Genomic DNA, 17,529 nt, shown 5'->3' with positions numbered 1-17,529 from the left:
TTAGTTACAACAACAAGAAGGTTGCTAGCTATTTGAATATCTAGATTACTTTGTATTATTTTTAATTATTAATGGTCATGTGGTATGCATCACACAAAAGTTTACATGATATGATTTCTTCGAACTTTATGTTCTAAAAGTTAAATTATCTTTGGTTAATTGTAGAAAAGATCGATGATCGAAGTAAGGGAGATGTCGCCATTGATGAATATCATCGCTATAAGGTTCTAAAATCACATATTTTATTCTCTTGGCCTTCTGTAGTTGAAGTGTACATACTGAATTTTAAATGGATTCTTAGTTTTTAACTTCTATCTTATAATTATGTACATATATTATGTCACTATAGGAAGATGTGGGGATTATGAAGAATATGTCAATGGAAGCGTATAGGTCCGCTCGGTTAAAAGGGCAATATTCCTTTCAAAAGAAAACTAATGTTCCTTTAATAATTTTACATGGATGTTATATATGTTAATGTCAATACTAAAACTCCTTACGTCGCATAAACTTTAGTTTGTTTTAATGCACTTATGTGGGCAAGTGTTAATGCACTTCCCTACCAATTTCGCATAATCGTGACACTTAAATTTCATTTGAATTTTATGCCGCAATAAAACTTGGGTGCTATTAAACGAACCTTAAAATTAACTGAGTACACTACTATTTATTGAATTACTAATTTACCCTAATATAAAATGACAAAAAATATATATTGAATTGTGTAACAAATGTAATTTTAATAAGTACACCCTGCTCACCATATTCAACCCTAATTAAATCAATCCCCGATCAATTAGCAATTCACAAGGCAAGAACAAAATAAAGTTAAATTCATCTCAAGCACAACAGATGGGACGTTAATATTAACCTTACGCTCCTGGCTTTTGGTACTTCTCATTGAATGAGGAAATACTTCAACTAAATCGGCAGCTGTTAGCTTGACAACATCTTCAGGACAACTGCAGTGTAATGCATCAAGGCAACCATCAATGGACTAATCATAGATGATGTTTCTGCAGTGTAAGCCCAGCAATTCATTGGCATACCAAGGTAAAAATTAGGAAATAATACCGAATGTAAGGATCTCATTTATCATTCCCTAAAGACAACAAAATAAAATGCCCCAGAAAGAAAATCTATTATCCTGCGAAGACCACTGATACGTACTAATGGCCTATAGAATTGACAACTTTTAGAATCATGTTCTCCAGACCACATTAATGCTGACAAGTTTGCAATACCTATATAATGAAGCATAAAGTTTTGAGTTCTGCTAAACAAACTCTAAAATTAACTGAGTGCACCCTATGATATAAGTACACCCTAATATTGAAATCAAAATGTAAAATTAACTAAGTTTACCCTATTTAACTATCAAAAATACCCCCGGTACATCCTAATACACCATTATAAAAACTTAAAACAGCTTTGTTTGTATATATATATATATATATATATATATATACTCAAATCTGCTTTTTGTATTCATTGGTGCAGAATGATTGAGTCCTGAAGATGAGGAAGCTAAAAAAAACTTGTTTTGAAGGCTATTGAAGAATCGGGCATAACAGATGATGAAGCCAAACTTAGTGATATGCTTGATCACAAGGTTTGCCTATCGAATGTTTATTTAGTACCTTCGATTAAATGGTATCTATTGATCTTGGCTCCACCTTTACATTATTATTTTTAATCATATCTACTTGTTTGGTGCCAGATCAATTCAACCTCCAGATTTAAAGTTGAGAACAAGCATAAGCATGTTCATTTGGTGGCCAAGGATTAAAATACAGTGTGAAGTGGAGTAAATAGGAATCACAGTGTAGTGTCGCCTTTAAATTTGCAGCGTTGTCAGCCTTGGTTGGCTGGAACCTCATTCAAATTCAGAATCAAATGCAGATGGTTGGCTGGACTGGAACCTTTTTTTGTATGCAGAGTCACAAGTCTAGGACTCATATTTTTTTCATTCTGTTTGTAAAGTTTTCAGAATAAATATCATCATTGTCATTAATTCTACAATTCTATATGAATCAGATAGACATTGTGATGGTTGTCTCATAATACAAGATCCATTCTTAACTTACCCATCTCTCGACACATTTGTTAATCCAACTTGGCTTTATGGTTGGTCCCTCCCTAATCATTCATTTTTTTATTATTGAGGTTAACAAATAAACCCAAAAGCAAAAACAAAAAAGTCCAATTTGGTTGAATATGGGGGTGTACTTTTTATTTATTTATTTAAATTTTATAGAGTAGGGTGTACTTATTAAAATTACATTTGTTTTACAATTCAATATATTATTTTTTGTCATTTTATATTAGGGTAAATTAGTAATTCAATAAATAGTTTGATAGTAATTACAATTCATACATGTCAACTTTATGATACAATTCATACATTTCAACTTCTTTTTCAAGAGTGCTAACTTTATGATACAATTCGTACATGTCAACTTCATTCTCATACAAGATATCACTCAATTTCTTTTTGGCCATTTTGAGAGTTTCATTCAATTCATCAAATTCTTTGACATTTTGTTCCAGCATGTGATTCTGTTGTTTGAAATTACAGTTTTCATTGAAAAGCATATCATACTTTTCACAAAGTTCCCTGTATGACTGGTCATCCTGCCTGTCATCTCTAGACACATATTCATTTCATGAATCAAATTTTCCTTCATTAACTACATGAACTCTAGCAAGGCTAGAGTTATGAATAGACACAGCAAGGGCAAAATTATTTGCCTCTTCATAAGATGAAGTGATATAGTTGTTGGAATCGTCACTATCACTGTCACTCAATTGTGCACTAATTGACTCTTCTCTCCCTTTAGACTCTATGATGTGGTTATTTGTACATTCCACATCAATGTGATCAGCACCATCACATATGTAGCACTTTACAAGACCCTTCAAACTTTGGTCCTCCCAAAAGCCATAAGAGTCCGAAAAATTCCTCTCCTTAGGCCATCCCCAATGGTTGGGGCTCTAAAAGGAGTTGATAGAGCCCCATTTAGAGCTCCGATGGAATCTTTGAGGCTCTAAAGGAATCACTCTCACAACAGAAGGGCTCTATATCTAGAGCTTTATATTCGATATAATTTTATATACGTGTTATTTTTAAAATAAAAAAAATATTTGCTTTAGTGTATATTATAGTATGTTAGTTTTTTTTTTTTTGAACATTTCAAAAAAAAATCAAAATCAAAATTTAGACAAGATTTGAAAATCTTTTCTATGAAAAAAAAACCTTGATTGTTGCCTTGAAAAAAAACAAAGCCTCATCCGTAAAAAAACACAAAAACAAACGCTATCCAACCCATCTCCTCTCATTGGTCACATTAAATAAAATATAAAACAAGGAGAAGCAATCATTGGTCAAGAAGAGAGTATCATGAGCTGCAGTCTTAAGGCAAGTCACCAACAACACATATGGGTTGGCAGCTTTTTCTTTATGTGGGCCCCATTCGGTTTCAGGGGCTTCAACCATGAACATAAATCTGGGTATAGCTCTGGTGGGGCTCAATCATTTAAGGCCCCAAAACTGAACCACTGGGGATGATTTTTTTGCTTCAGTTGCTATATATTGCAGCCCAAGGGTGGTGCAGCCCAATTCAGAGCCCCCATTGGGGATGGCCTTAAGAACATTGTCTTGAGACACACATGTAGACAAAGTAGGAGGACTTTGACAATTCATAGTGACTTTGGTTTTATCTTTGACAATTCACATGTAAAATTTCTTTGTGAAGTTTGATGGCTTAGGGATGCCCAAATAATGGAACATCTTTCTATGAAAATAACTGCATTGACTCTATGACCAATGTTTTGTGTGTTGAAGAATAAAGTCCCACATCGGAAACTTGACAAAATAAAATAATATATAATGAATGGTTCCACTTCGAATTGTACCAAGGCCTTCCCTTATCCCTTACACATTACGTGGTGTTCATGTGTTAGGCTTGAATGTTTGACTCCGATGTGAACTTGGCTCCATGTGTGGCCTACTATGTGGTGGTCCCACGTGAGGGGGCGTGTTGAAAAATAAAGTCTCACATCAGAAACTTGACAAAATAAAATATAACATATAATGAATGGTTCCACTACTAATTGTACATATGCCTTTTGTGATAAAACCCCACACCTACTGGGTTTTATAGGTGGTTAAGTTGAGGACAATATCGGCGTTGTTAGTAGTGGGCCGCTGGCCCGTCTCTCTGAATTTAACATTGTGTCTTACTTTATCCTCTACCTTCAAGTCTGTCATATAATTCATTAAAAATGCCGACATGACAAAAAAATGGGACCCATTGCTTTGCTAAAATGTATGTCATGTGTGAAAAAAAAAACTATTAAAAAAATGAGATCTTTAACAATTTAGAGTAGCTTTCTATCCATGGTCCCCAAGGAGCTGTAATAAGGGGATTCCGAGCCTCTACATTTAGGGATTGTGCATTTACCTGCATTTGATAGAATCTTGAACATTCATTAAATCTAATGGGTAAAAGCAACCCACGTCACATATATATATTTTTTCTCACAAAATACACTATTGCAACTAACTGACGGCGTCAGTTTTCCATCTTCTTTTTTGGATAAAAATTTTATTTTTCCTCTTATGAACAAAATCGAGTCTCTACAATAAAATATTGTACATTTATATGCATTCGGAAAAATCTTAAACAACCAAGTAATTGAAATTGGTACTTAGGTGATGAGAGGTAAATTTAAATGCTATTCAAGTAGACACGGTGATCTTCACACACTTTAGACCTTGACCAAATACGCGTATGACTAGTCAACTGTCAGACATGAATAACCACAACCAAGAACATACACAGAGCATATCAATATGTACTTGCAAGCCTAGAGAATTACTAGTGACAACCTAAGCACTCAGAAGGACCCGTCAATCTAGGCATCCTATGTGCTAGCAACAACTATGGTGAAAGCGTGTGAAGGCATCATAATCAAGTAAACACCAAACAGCAAAAAAGGATGACTAGTCAACCGCAAGAACACAAACCCAGAAATACATGAACATCATGCTATGACTAATCAACTGTCAAGAATACAAACCCAAAAAATTACAGAGATGCAAACCAGAAATTGTTCACCAAAAACCCATCATTGGGAAAAACTGGGAGTCATCAACCGACCAGGCATTCACTAAGCAAAAAGATTCTTACAAAGAAACACTAGCAAGCTCAACAAATCCTAGGTCTATTTAGGAAGATGAGCTATACCTCCTTTGTGCAATCTTCTTCTCCAGCTTAGCAAAACCAGCAGCATAGTCTTTCATGGCAATGACAGCTTCTTCTTCAGCTCTATCATCCCATGGCACCAGCTAGCCAGCTCCAACTTGGACAAGAACGAAATTTGGATTCAAGGAGTAAATGACCAATTTCTTCAAGAAACCATACTCTTGAAGAAATCAATCTTGAATTTGACCTAGATATATATGAGAGAGTGTTTGATCTAGCAAGATGAGGTTTTCATATTTCAAATGCAGTTTTCGAAAAATCAATTTGGAAAACTCAAAGATGAAAAATATGAAGGTTTGCTCTTGAGGAAGAAGAAGAGAAAGTTTTCTAAGAAACTTTCCAAAACTCACCCACCAAAGAGCCGGTTGCCAAATGAGGAATCCTTTGGTTTTTACACAAAAATTCCTAGGTTAGAATCGTACAGGCAACAGAGAATTTCATAGAATAGGACAAAACAGATGGGTAAGATCTAGCTGGAAATAGTGAGCTGGAAATCCTACTAATGCAAAGGTTGACTAGTCATACGAAGGAAAGATGACTAATCATAATCTTCAGGAATTTAATGAATGCAATGCAAAATTTACCTTTGTCAAACACATTGTTGTCCATCATAATGTAGCCAAATAAGAACACCTAGAGATGTAATTCTTAATCTAAACTAGAGTTTGGGAAAATACAATGATTGTCCTATTACAAAATTGTCAAGTGAAGCCAAAAGAAAATCACAAAATGCATACACTTACAGTAATCCAACATTATTCACCGATAAGTGGCATCAACACCCTCTCATAACATACCGTTTCTAGCTTTCCCTAATTTTGTTTTCATTCTTTGTTCCTTTGTTTATTTACAATAAATTGTTTTTTTTTTTATAGCAGAATTTACAATAAATTTAGAGAACAATTTTTCTTCAACCACAGAGAAGCATTGGCACAATTGTTATCTATATTTATGAGTTTTCAATATGAAAGAACAAACCTCCATTGAGTTGAGCATCAGAGTATAGTTGATGAAAGAAAATGTGAGTTTTTCATGAAGATTAGGTATTTGAACCAAACTAATTTTGGTTGAGTATCACTGTATCAGGTTGTGGTGAGCCCGTTGATAAAAAAATGGCTTCGGCCCTTCGTTTTATGAGGTGTCCTTGATCTAGCAACTGAGATACGAAACACCAGTGGTGAAACCTAGATACATAATTAGATAATATGTTATGAAGAAATTTGGAATGGCCTTTCAAGAATCTATAAATTGACTAAAAAAAATGGAATTTATGGAATTAAGATTGAAAAAAAGAATCTCTTAGGATAGAAACAAAACATGAATCTATAAATTGACTATAAAAAATGGAATTTATGGAATTAAGATTGAAAAAAAGAATCTCTTAGGATAGAAACAAAACATTATTAAAAAAACAAAAAACAAAAAAAAACAAAGGAGAAAGGTGAATAGGCGTTGGCGTTGCTCTGCTGGGTTCCACCATTTGGTATAGAAAGATGTTCGGTAGGCTTCAAATTATGCGAAAATAACATGTGACGTGACTTGCTTTTACCCATTCAATTTAATGGATGTTCAAGATTTTTTCAAATGCAAGTCCTCCCGTCATTATTGCAGGTCCACACAAACTGGAAATGAAAAACGTTGCACAAAAACAAACACAAGGAAAAAACTCAATTTGTTCTCTTTATTCCCTCTCAGTCTCTCATCACTCTCTCTCACCCAGAAACCCAAACAGATTATTTGTTTGAGACGGGTGGTTTCAAAGAATATTGTTAGGTCGTTGGATTGGAATTTGGCCCGCTTGTTCATCATCTTACCAAACAAAAGAAAGGCTAACACTCAACCCTTTTTGACTTGCACAACAATAATGCATCGTTTCCTTTGGTCGGTCACTCCTTCACTGCATCATCGTTTACTTTGAATTCAATGCTTTATTTTTTTATCTGCGATCTATCAAATCTAGCCAGTGAAATTATTGCCTCTCCTCTCCTATTACAACCAACAAAAATAAAGCATTGATTTGAACCGCATATAAGAAATTGTTTCAGATGTTAAGATTGTTTCAGATGCACAGCTACTTCGTGAAGTAAACCAACCAGTCTATAAATATACAGCAGATCGAGCTGTGTCTGTTGAAAACTTTCAGAAGCCAACTTTTATAGGCTACTAGGAAGCCACGATGTGTTGATCTATTGTTAGCCTTTCCTTTGTTTGGTAAGATGGTCAACAATGTGGGCCAATTACTGAAGACATTTTTCATGTGTGTAATTATTAACATTCCAATAGATACTTTAAGAGAGAGTGCTACTCTCCAAGTGAATCCATACTGAAAAAAGAAAGTCTGGACTTCTCTCTGGAGCAAACCTTTGAGTTCCAATTCCAGAATTCTCTCTCTCTCTCTCTCTCTCTCTCTCTCTCTCTCTCTCTCTTCGTCTTTGAATATTAATCTCTCGAGTGATTTGCCGCTATTGTTACCAAAATTCCGACAGCGGGGACCGTCTATAGCTATCCTCAAGTTTATGGCTGACACAGCAAACATAAGATACACATGCAGTAAGTAACGTTTTTTTTTTTTTTTCATTTAATATTCAAGGAGCTCAAAATCGTTTCTGATTTAACGGGTATTTTTCTATTGAGATGGACGATAATGTATTAAACTCACATACGTTTTTTTTTTTTTTTTTTTTTTGCATTTAATATTCAAGGAGTTCAAAATCGTTTATGATCAAAGATATTATATACCTTTACTTTTATTGTCTACACATTTAATGGACTTTCTCATTTTTGCTATATCTTGTTTTCCATCTCTCTCTGTCTCTTATGTTTACTATACATCTCTCTCTGCCTTAATGGAAGCTACACCATCTCTCAAATCAAACCTACCCTGGTACAGGAAGACCTTGTTCTTCTTCATCAAATATTCCACCATGGATTTCACACATCTTCATGCAAAATAACCCCCACCAAATCACTGCATTCCTCAAAAACCAACGAACCATTAACCCCAAAAGCCTTTTTCACCTTCTCATGCCTCAAAGAATCCTCAGCCAAACTGGTTTTGTAAGGAACGTTCTTTGTGTAATCAACAGAGCCCAAATCGTAGAATTGTTGATTCATCTCCAGGTTTTCAGATTTTTAATTTATTTAAGGAAAAAAATCAGAGTCCAAGAAATACTCATCTCCCAATGCTTTAAGTAATCGTAAAGATCTTAGAAATTCTGTGATCAAATATAATTTCCTTACCTTTTCGCCAAAATCATTCTCTTCAACATCCATTATCTTGTTGTTTTCTTCTTCATAAACAATTTGATTGAATGAATAGAAAAGAGAAGAAAATTATTTGAGAATTGAGTTCTGAGCACTGAAAAGTCATAAGAGGAATCATGAGCAAGGAGTCATGGCTTTCTTGTGTTTTTTTTCTTTCTGTCAAACGATAGGGTTACGTGAGAACTTGAGAAGTCTTACGCCTTTTTTTTTTTTCTCTTTCTTTTTCCTTAAGTCCTTTTAAGTCATTTTACAATAGGGTTAAATTTGTCTTTAAAAGTTTAAAGATAAGGTGGGTGGGAAAATAGAACTGGTGGTGGGTGAAAATAGCAGCACTCTTCGCTATATAAAGATAACCATGTATTATACTATTTGAGTAAAATAATTGGGTACTATATTGTTTCAATTTCTGAAAATCCCTTCAATTGGGATTCCAAATCAAATAAAACTAAAAATTCTATTGAAAACATTCCTCATAGTTCATGAAACCAAAAAGAAGTAAAAAATGATGCACAAAAAATTGAAAAATTTACAAATACCATTCTGAGGAAGACTTAGCTGCAAGGACGGACCATCCCAGACAATTATTTCGTTTTTCCAGTTTAAAATAGCAAACTCAGCACACCTGATCAGTTCACTCCCTCAAGTTGAAATCAACCCATGCAAATGGACCCCAGCCGACAGAGTTAGTGCATTGCCTTGGTGGACCACCTCCTCTTTTCAGTTCCACCACGCTTCCCCAACTTTATTAACATTCAACTCTTCAAATAAATTTTAAAAAAAAATCTTCACATATAAAAACAATTAACATTAAAAACTACACTTCTCGGTCAAATTTTTGTTTAAATTAAAACCACATCCTATTCCTCAGCTTTAATATTGTAATAAATTTTGGTTTAATATTGTAAAATTAACATAAAAAAGAATTTTGAAAATTGTGTGAGTATGGGATATACATGAATTGTTCTATTTTTGAGTGGGAAATTTTGGGTTTGAGTTATCTAGCATTATAGATGGACTTAGTATGTTTGTACGCAAGGTAAATTTAGCATCTTTGGTTTAAATAGATGGTGAATGAACTAATTTAATTCACTTTAAACAGATTGTGATTGTACTAATTTATCGTAAACTATTTTAGATTTCCCGCATGCGTTTACAAAAGAAAGAAAAAACGTTGTTAACACGTTATAACTTATTCTCTCGTGTAGCCTCTAGGCTGTATATAAACTCCATGCAGGAAGAGCACCAAAAGCCCTCTCCACTTGAAAGACTTGGTTATGGCAATGCAATTACGCTCTTTGCTCTTATGTGTGGTGCTTCTCTTTATTGGCTTTGCATTGGCAAATACCAAAGCCTGCATTGGCAAAAACCCTCTCTACGCATTGATTGCCAAAATCTGAACAGGACCAATTTTGATTCTCTTGTACCAGATTTCATATTTGGCGCTGCTGCATCATCTTACCAGGTCATCATCTCCCTTCTATGGCTTAAATAATTACTCTTTAAGTTGTTTTAATTAAGTTACTTAGGTTTAATCTTCATTCGGTATATCCTCTTATATATATACGTATACGTAATACGTATGCACATTTCAGGTAGAAGGTGCTGCAAACGAAGATGGTAGAGGACCAAGCATATGGGATACCTTCACCCACAACCATCCAGGTCTGTCAACCAATCAATCAACTAGAGTATATATATGTACAATATGTGTATTATATGCGAATTCACTAAGTAGCAAAATTATGAACATTTTTGTAAGGCCTTGGAATACATTACGTACCTAATCTAGTACGTCGAGGGCACATACAAAAAAATCTGTACACCTTAAAAGAATGTTCGGAGTATGAATATATTTTCTTTCAAAGACAAAATGGAAATTAATATTTTCGGTTCTTAAGAAATTAAAGTGGAGAGTGTACATTTTACAATGGGATAATGCATCAACAGAGTTACGCCATAACCACGACTAGCTACCAAATTGTCCAAAAATATATGTCGAACTTGAAACCTCATCCAACAAAATGGAGACAACTCCACTAGATAGTTAGAAAGTTGTAGAGAATTGAAGAAGGCTGTTACATCTAATAGGGCTAAACATGGAACATTAATTTTAGCATTTTTAATGTATTAAAGACAATGTTTAAAGTGTAAGAAGAATGACACATAGCTTGAGAAGAAATGAGAAGTTACAAGAAGAAGAAGGTTGCTAGCTATTTGAATATATCTAGATTACTTTGTATTATTTTTAGTTACTAGTGGTCATGTGGTATGCATGATTAGTCTACACACGAAGTTTACATTATATGATTTCCTCGAACTTTATGCTCTAAAAGTTAAAATTATTTTTTGGTTAATTGTAGAAAAGATCGCTGATCAAAGTAATGGAGATGTCGCCATTGATGAATATCATCGCTATAAGGTTCTACAATCACATATTTCATTCTCTCGGCCTTCTGTAGTTGAAGTGTACATACTGAATTTTAATTGAATCCTTAGTTTTTAGCTTCTATCTTATAACTATGTGTGTGTATATATATATATATTGTGTCACTGTAGGAGGATGTGGAAATTATAAAGAATATGTCAATGGAAGTGTACAGGTTCTCCATCTCATGGTCCAGAGTGTTACCAAGTAAGTAGATCATACGCAATACCATATTTGATCGTGATCACAAAAATTTAAATTTTAGCATGTTTTATTTTATGTTATTTATATTTATAGGTAAGTATTGGCTTATATTTGCTTGTTGTTTTTAATTATTATCAGAAGGAACTGGTCAACCTAACCCGAAAGGAATCGAATACTACAATAATCTCATTAATGAAATCCTAAAGAAAGGTGATACGACTGGCAATCTCATATATCGTCCCCATTAGATTAATGTAGGACATGCACTCATAAAACATATTTTAATTTTAATTTTAATTTTCTTTTACTGTATAAAGGTATGAAACCATATGTTACACTCTTTCACTGGGATCTTCCCCAAGCCTTACAAGACAAATATGGTGGTTTCTTAAGCCCTCTTATTATGTAAGTGAATAAATTTCAGGCTCTAGATATTATTGATAATTTTAATAAATAAATAATACTATATATAATAAATATATTTTGAAATGTGTATACACAGAGATGACTTTAGGGCATACGTAGAACTTTGTTATAAGGAATTTGGTGATCGAGTACGGTATTGGACGACATTTAATGAGCCATATACTGTGAGTAACCATGGTTATGCAATCGGGGTCCACGCACCAGGCCGATGCTCTTATTGGTACGACCAAACATGCCTCGGTGGAAATTCGGGCACTGAACCATATTTGGTGACACACAACCAACTCCTTGCTCATATCGCCGCTGTAGAATTATACAAGGATAAATATCAGGTCCGATGAATTATTATTATTATTATTATTCTTTGGTCTGCATAGTACTAGGTAACAATAAAAAAAGGGAATAGTTTGGATATGTAGACAAACAAAGATTTATTTATTTTTTATCTCGTTCTAAACCAACAAACATATTCAATTTTCTTATGTAGGCATGTCAAAAAGGTGTGATAGGAATAACAGTGAATACTTACTGGTTTGTGCCCACTTCTAAGGCAAAGCATGATATAGATGCTGCATTTCGAGCTTTGGATTTTATGTTTGGATGGCAAGTGTATTATTCATTTATATATAAACTCATTTCAATGCTTTATTTGTGCATTATAACATTGACTAGCTTGATAGCATTACTTTATACAATACTATAAGTTCACGCTTGGAATTTTCATATTTTCATAGGTTTATGGACCCATTGATAAGTGGTGATTATCCACATAGCATGCGATTTCTTGTTGGAAAACGATTACCAAAATTCACAGATGAAGAATCCAAGTTGTTGAAAGGGTCATATGATTTTATTGGAATAAATTACTATTCTGCTAGATATGCAAGTGCTTACCCTGCAGGTTATTCTGTACCTACGCCTCCAAGCTACATGACTGATAATTATGTTAATGTTACAAGTGAGTATAAATTGAAAACTTCAAGTAATTAATGAAGTTCTAAGAATAATTAGATCCTAATATTCATATTCATATTTATTGTGGCAGCTGAGTTTAATGGGGTCCCCATTGGTCTAAAGGTATGTAAAAAATTGTTACCTTAAGCTATTGGCATTTTGACAATTAACTCTTGAAATTCTCGCTAATCTTCCAATGGGATTGCAGGCTGCTTCAGACTGGTTATATATTTACCCAAAAGGACTTTACGATCTTATACTCTACACAAAGGAAAAGTATAATAATCCAATTATGTACATTACTGAGAATGGTAATTAATACTTTTAAATATTAATTAATTGCATCATCAATGTTTAATGCACATTTCTTTTTTAGATAAAAAAAATGCATGCATATGATACTGCATTATATTGCAGGCGTGGATGAGTTCAATAATCACAAAGTACCACTTCAGATAGCCCTTAAGGATCCCGATAGAAGTTACTACTACTATCACCACCTTTGTTACCTCCAAGCAGCAATCAAGTATGTTTTTGTCAACGAATGGTCTAGCCTTCGTACATTTCACTTATTTAATCACTACATTGACCTGAATACGTTCCTCTTGTTTTTTTTGTGTGTTTGCAGAGAGGGTGCTAATGTGCAGGGATTCTTTGCATGGTCATTTCTAGACAACTTTGAATGGAATTCTGGATACACTGTTCGGTTTGGTATCAACTATGTTGATTACACCAATGGACTGAAAAGATACCCAAAAGACTCGATGCAGTGGTTCCAAAGTTTCCTCAAGAGATCATAAAATTTGTGTATCAAAATGATGGATAAAGTACAGTAGTTGTGCAAGTTATATTGTGTTAACTTTCTGTTTGACTCTTTCTGAGTCGGAATAAGTTGCAAGAACTCATTATGTAATGAGTTGGTTCTCTTTGCTTTTGTGAGTTTAGTTTTCTTCGAAAGAAAACTAATGTTGCTTGCATAATTGATTTCATGTATAGAAATTATTCATAGACTTTAGCTTATGTATGTTTTAATGTCAATATTAATATAGTTTATATATATATATACCCATTCCTACTATCGGTATTATAAAGAAACACAAATACATGGAAATTGAAGAAGAAGAAAAAAAACTAAAATTTGACCAGTGTACATTTTTTTATTTAATTAATGAGATGAACTTATGATGCATAAACAGTTATGTTAATTTTTTAGTACACTGTTATTGATGCACTTCATATGAATATATATCGTGCAGTTTTTTGGAACATGTTTGCTTGAATCTGTTTATGTGGTGGAGTAGCAGGGCCCTTTGTTTATTATTTCCTCATGTATCATTTGGATAATATATATATATATATATTAAATTCTATAGATGGATTTAGGGTTTCCAAGAGAACTTATGATGCACAAACTGTTATGTTAATTTTATGTGAAAAGCTCTGTTTTGTTTGGGCTCTTTGCGCCACTTTCCCTCTGTTTTACTTTAGAGGTATTTTGTCTGCAATTTGTTAGTTCATAGAGATTAGGTATTTTGCCACTTTCCCTCTCTTTGCGCCACTTTCAATTTCAACAACCCACTTCAAGAGACGGTAAAAGACAGAGAAGTTAGGGGGGTTTGCAGAGGGTGGGGAGTTTGGGGAGAAATGGCGTTGGAAAAGGGTAGGGGTATGGGAAGACATGGTATAATAAGGTTAACTTGTTTATTTATTTATTTAGGTTTTAAATTCTATTTTTTTATTTTTTAGTTCAATTGAATTGACAAAAATGCTCTTATACTTAACAGAAACTTTAACGGAGTTAGACTTAGATGGTGGATTACAATACTTAACAAAGTTCAGGTAGTTAAAAATAAAAATTAAAAGTTCGGGTGGTAATGGCGCACATGTCTAAAAGTTCAGGTCGTATTCATATAAAAATGTCGGACCCATAAACCCTAAAGGCGGAACCGCATTACAAAAAGTTGGGAAGACCAGGATATCTAATTATTAAAATTAAGAGAAAATAAGCAAATGTGCCTTACGAGTAAAATCACATGTTACCAATTTGGAATTGAACCTTAATTTTAGTGGGAATTGGACATTTTTTTTTAGAAGGAGAATTCATTCATAAAACCACAGACATACAAAGAGCAACATGATACAGTGGCCTTGTTAAAACCTTCATAGGGCAACCTCATGGGACAAACCCCCTGGGAGGAAAGAGTACCACACATGTCATGGACTAACAAGAGAGTTCAATTCAAGTCACTTTGGACCATTACAATAAAAGAACAAGTCAAAAACGAAAACTAACACAAAGACCTCCGACGAGAACAACAACTAGAGACCAACACAGTAGACCCACATGAGAGGACCGCAGAAACCCAAATAGTAAACCCACAGGGGAGGACCGCAGAACATCCCAACTGTCAAAAGAAGCCTTTTATGAGCAAAATCATAGTCATTTGACACCCACACAAATTGTAAGGCATACCATAGTAGAAACCAGGAGAGAACACGGAGGAGGAACACATAAACAATAGTAAAAAGACCTCTGAGAAGCACTCCATTTCAACTCAGAACTTGAAAAGGAAAACCTCCTATGACCAAGCATAGTTCCTCGTTCTGCGCAGAGTAGAAAAGAGCACCACATCCCAACAACTACCACTAGCGTCCTGTTGCCGCTGTCCTTAAAACAGAGACAAAACATCAACTACTAGGTATCACAATTCTTCCAAGGAGAGACACAATCCAGCGTCACTACTGTTGCTGCTGCCGAGACAAAGACAACACCAGTCACCTAGAACATTGCAAAAACAACCAAACAAAACAAAGAGACAAACAGATTTAGACTATCTGGGGAAGGGAAGGAGATGAGAAAAGGGGATAAGAGGAAAGAAAAAGATAGGAAAAAGAAGGGGAGATGAGGAGGGGAAGGGGAAGATGCACAGAAGGGAGGAGGGGCAGTGGCCACCTCCCCTCCTCCCCTCCTTAGCTTCCTTGCAGTTGGTTGTCAATAAGGAGAAAGGGGACCAGAGTGCGACTAGGGTTTTCTCATCGATCTAATTATATTTTTAAAACAGTGGCATGGGCTGCAACTTTGATATGTTTATAAGGCCATTTAGTAATATGGGTTTTTTTTTTCTTTTATAAAAATTCAGTTTGGGATTCTTTTAAGAATGAGGTGGCAGCTTTGTAATTCATCGGATTTTCAAGAGCTATTTGATTTTTGTAAATGAGGTTGATGTTTCTTTCTAAATTGTGTTTGGTGTAGGGTTTTCTTATATTTTGGGCCTAAATGAAGCTCCCGATATTTTTTTTGGTGTTTTTAATTAGGGTTAATTATACTTTAGTACCATGTGGTTACACTCTTAAGACATGTTAGTTCCAATCTTCTTAATTTTACAATAACATACCCCAGACTTTTAAATTTGTTACATTGTGATTCTGCTGTTAGGGTTTCTGTTAGATCTCTATGTTAGTTGCATTCGTGGCATTGTGGGTCCCACATTTTTTAATTTTTTTAATTTTAAATTGATTAAAATATGAATAAAATATATTTTTTTTAAAACCAAAATCTCTCTCTCTCTCTCTCTCTCTCTCTCTCTCTCTCTCTCTCCAACCCCCACGAACCCAGAACCCACAGAACCCATCCCCTCTGCAATTTTCTTCTTCCTCAATTTCGCAACGGTTCGAGGGATTCGAAACGGAGACCTCGACCTCTATCCCCCATAACAGAAAGCAAGCTATGAAAGCCTTGAAATTTGTTCTGCGATCGCTGACGAAGAAGGCTTGAGAAGGATTGGGGATTTTTTTCGAATAGAAGAATGATTGAGGTGGGTTTTTTTTTGCTTCTGCTTCTGCTGACATGCAACAACATGTGATTGATTAATGGTGTTTTTTTATTTTTGTTTTGTTGGGTTGTGTTTTTGTTTTAATAATAAAAGTATTTAATTAGTGTTGTGATTGAATTTGGATTTGGATGGTTGGGTTGCGGGTGGGATTGGATTTTGGAAAGGAAACTTAAACAGAATGACGGAATCGTTCATTTATTTTCTTAATTATACTATTATTCTTTGGTTTTGAGGTTTCTGTTTCTTAATTAAGTTATCTATTTCAATTGATGTGCTACGTTATGTTGGCATTCGCGAATCTCACGACCTGGTGCTCCGGGCTGAGTGGGTCTGCGTCAACACAGGTCGTCCTTCTTGGGTTTTGCGCGATTGAATGCGCGGGCGTGCCAGCACAGTTCGCCGTGCGTTTGAGGGTGATGTGAATGGTTGGATATATGAGTGATGCGCCTGTTTGAGTCTAACTTTTAATCAAACGATTGTGGCCGAGAGAGGAACTGATCTCGGCCGTTAGGTTCACGGCCTGAGCTACAAGGCCGTTGATGGTGGTGCTGATGGTGGTTTTAGGTGGTGCTCCGACGCATCGCTAGGTGGTGACGGCCGTATGATATATGGGATGAACGAAAGAGTAACAAGGATGATGCTCCGGCGCCTTGAAAATCAAGGGTTGTGTGATATATTGATGAATGGATCTTTTTACAAACTGCCCATACTCCCAAGAAAACAAGTAAATGTATCGAAATGGCATTACAGGAATGTAAATGACAAGAAGTAAATGACAGAAAAATGTAATCTGCTCCGTGGGAGGCTTGTGTTTGGTGTTGAACCCTTTGAATGTAGTTTGAGCTTGGTATTTATAGGAGGACCTCTGGAGAGACAATCAAGGCTGAAACTCCGCATGATGGGTCTGATCAGAGCAAGTGGGTAGTCAAATCGGCATTTGGGATCGTGAAGCATAGTGGTGTAACCCTATAAATCCCGGCCGCCGCCCTGATCGTGGGTTCTGTTTTGGCCGTGAGGACGCATTTAATGCTCTGGTCTGATGGTTGGTAACACCTCTCTCAATCTGTAAGAATGTTTGCGCCTAACCACTCTGATTTTTCTTACCATATCCTGGCTCCAATCACTTCCCTCATTCCCTCATGCATTAAATGCTTTT

General features: G+C 35.0%; 1 protein-coding gene across 2 annotated transcripts; it reads left to right on the top strand.

Moving 5' to 3' along the window:
* Window positions 1–7,538: 7,538 nt before the first annotated feature.
* Window positions 7,539–13,558, top strand: LOC110755862 (beta-glucosidase 12-like). 2 transcript variants are annotated; one of them, XM_088244761.1, is made up of 14 exons: window positions 7,539–7,817; window positions 9,737–9,993; window positions 10,124–10,193; window positions 10,892–10,950; window positions 11,088–11,163; window positions 11,299–11,370; window positions 11,478–11,565; window positions 11,663–11,918; window positions 12,074–12,117; window positions 12,321–12,544; window positions 12,632–12,663; window positions 12,749–12,851; window positions 12,958–13,066; window positions 13,169–13,558. In XM_088244761.1, the coding sequence occupies exons 1-14, from the start codon at window positions 7,784–7,786 to the stop codon at window positions 13,338–13,340; spliced, it is 1,596 nt and encodes a 531-aa protein (XP_088100887.1). In that variant the 5' UTR covers window positions 7,539–7,783; the 3' UTR covers window positions 13,341–13,558. The 2 variants fall into 2 exon arrangements, with proteins under 2 accessions (XP_088100887.1, XP_088100886.1); XM_088244760.1 differs by having other exon boundaries at window positions 7,557–7,817; window positions 12,074–12,189.
* Window positions 13,559–17,529: the final 3,971 nt, after the last annotated feature.

Source organism: Prunus avium, chromosome 7, assembly GCF_965620075.1.
Source record: "Prunus avium chromosome 7, drPruAviu1.hap1.1, whole genome shotgun sequence".
Lineage (NCBI taxonomy): Eukaryota > Viridiplantae > Streptophyta > Magnoliopsida > Rosales > Rosaceae > Prunus > Prunus avium.
Note: the sequence above shows the minus strand (reverse complement) of the source record. Positions and strands in the feature narration are given on the sequence as shown.

Coding starts and splice junctions, on each gene's coding strand:
- LOC110755862 (XM_088244760.1), top strand. CDS start 7,784: ATGGCTGACACAGCAAACATAAGATACACATGCA. Junction 12,545..12,631: donor TAATTATGTTAATGTTACAA/GTGAGTATAAAT, acceptor TTATTGTGGCAG/CTGAGTTTAATGGGGTCCCC. Junction 12,664..12,748: donor GGGTCCCCATTGGTCTAAAG/GTATGTAAAAAA, acceptor ATGGGATTGCAG/GCTGCTTCAGACTGGTTATA.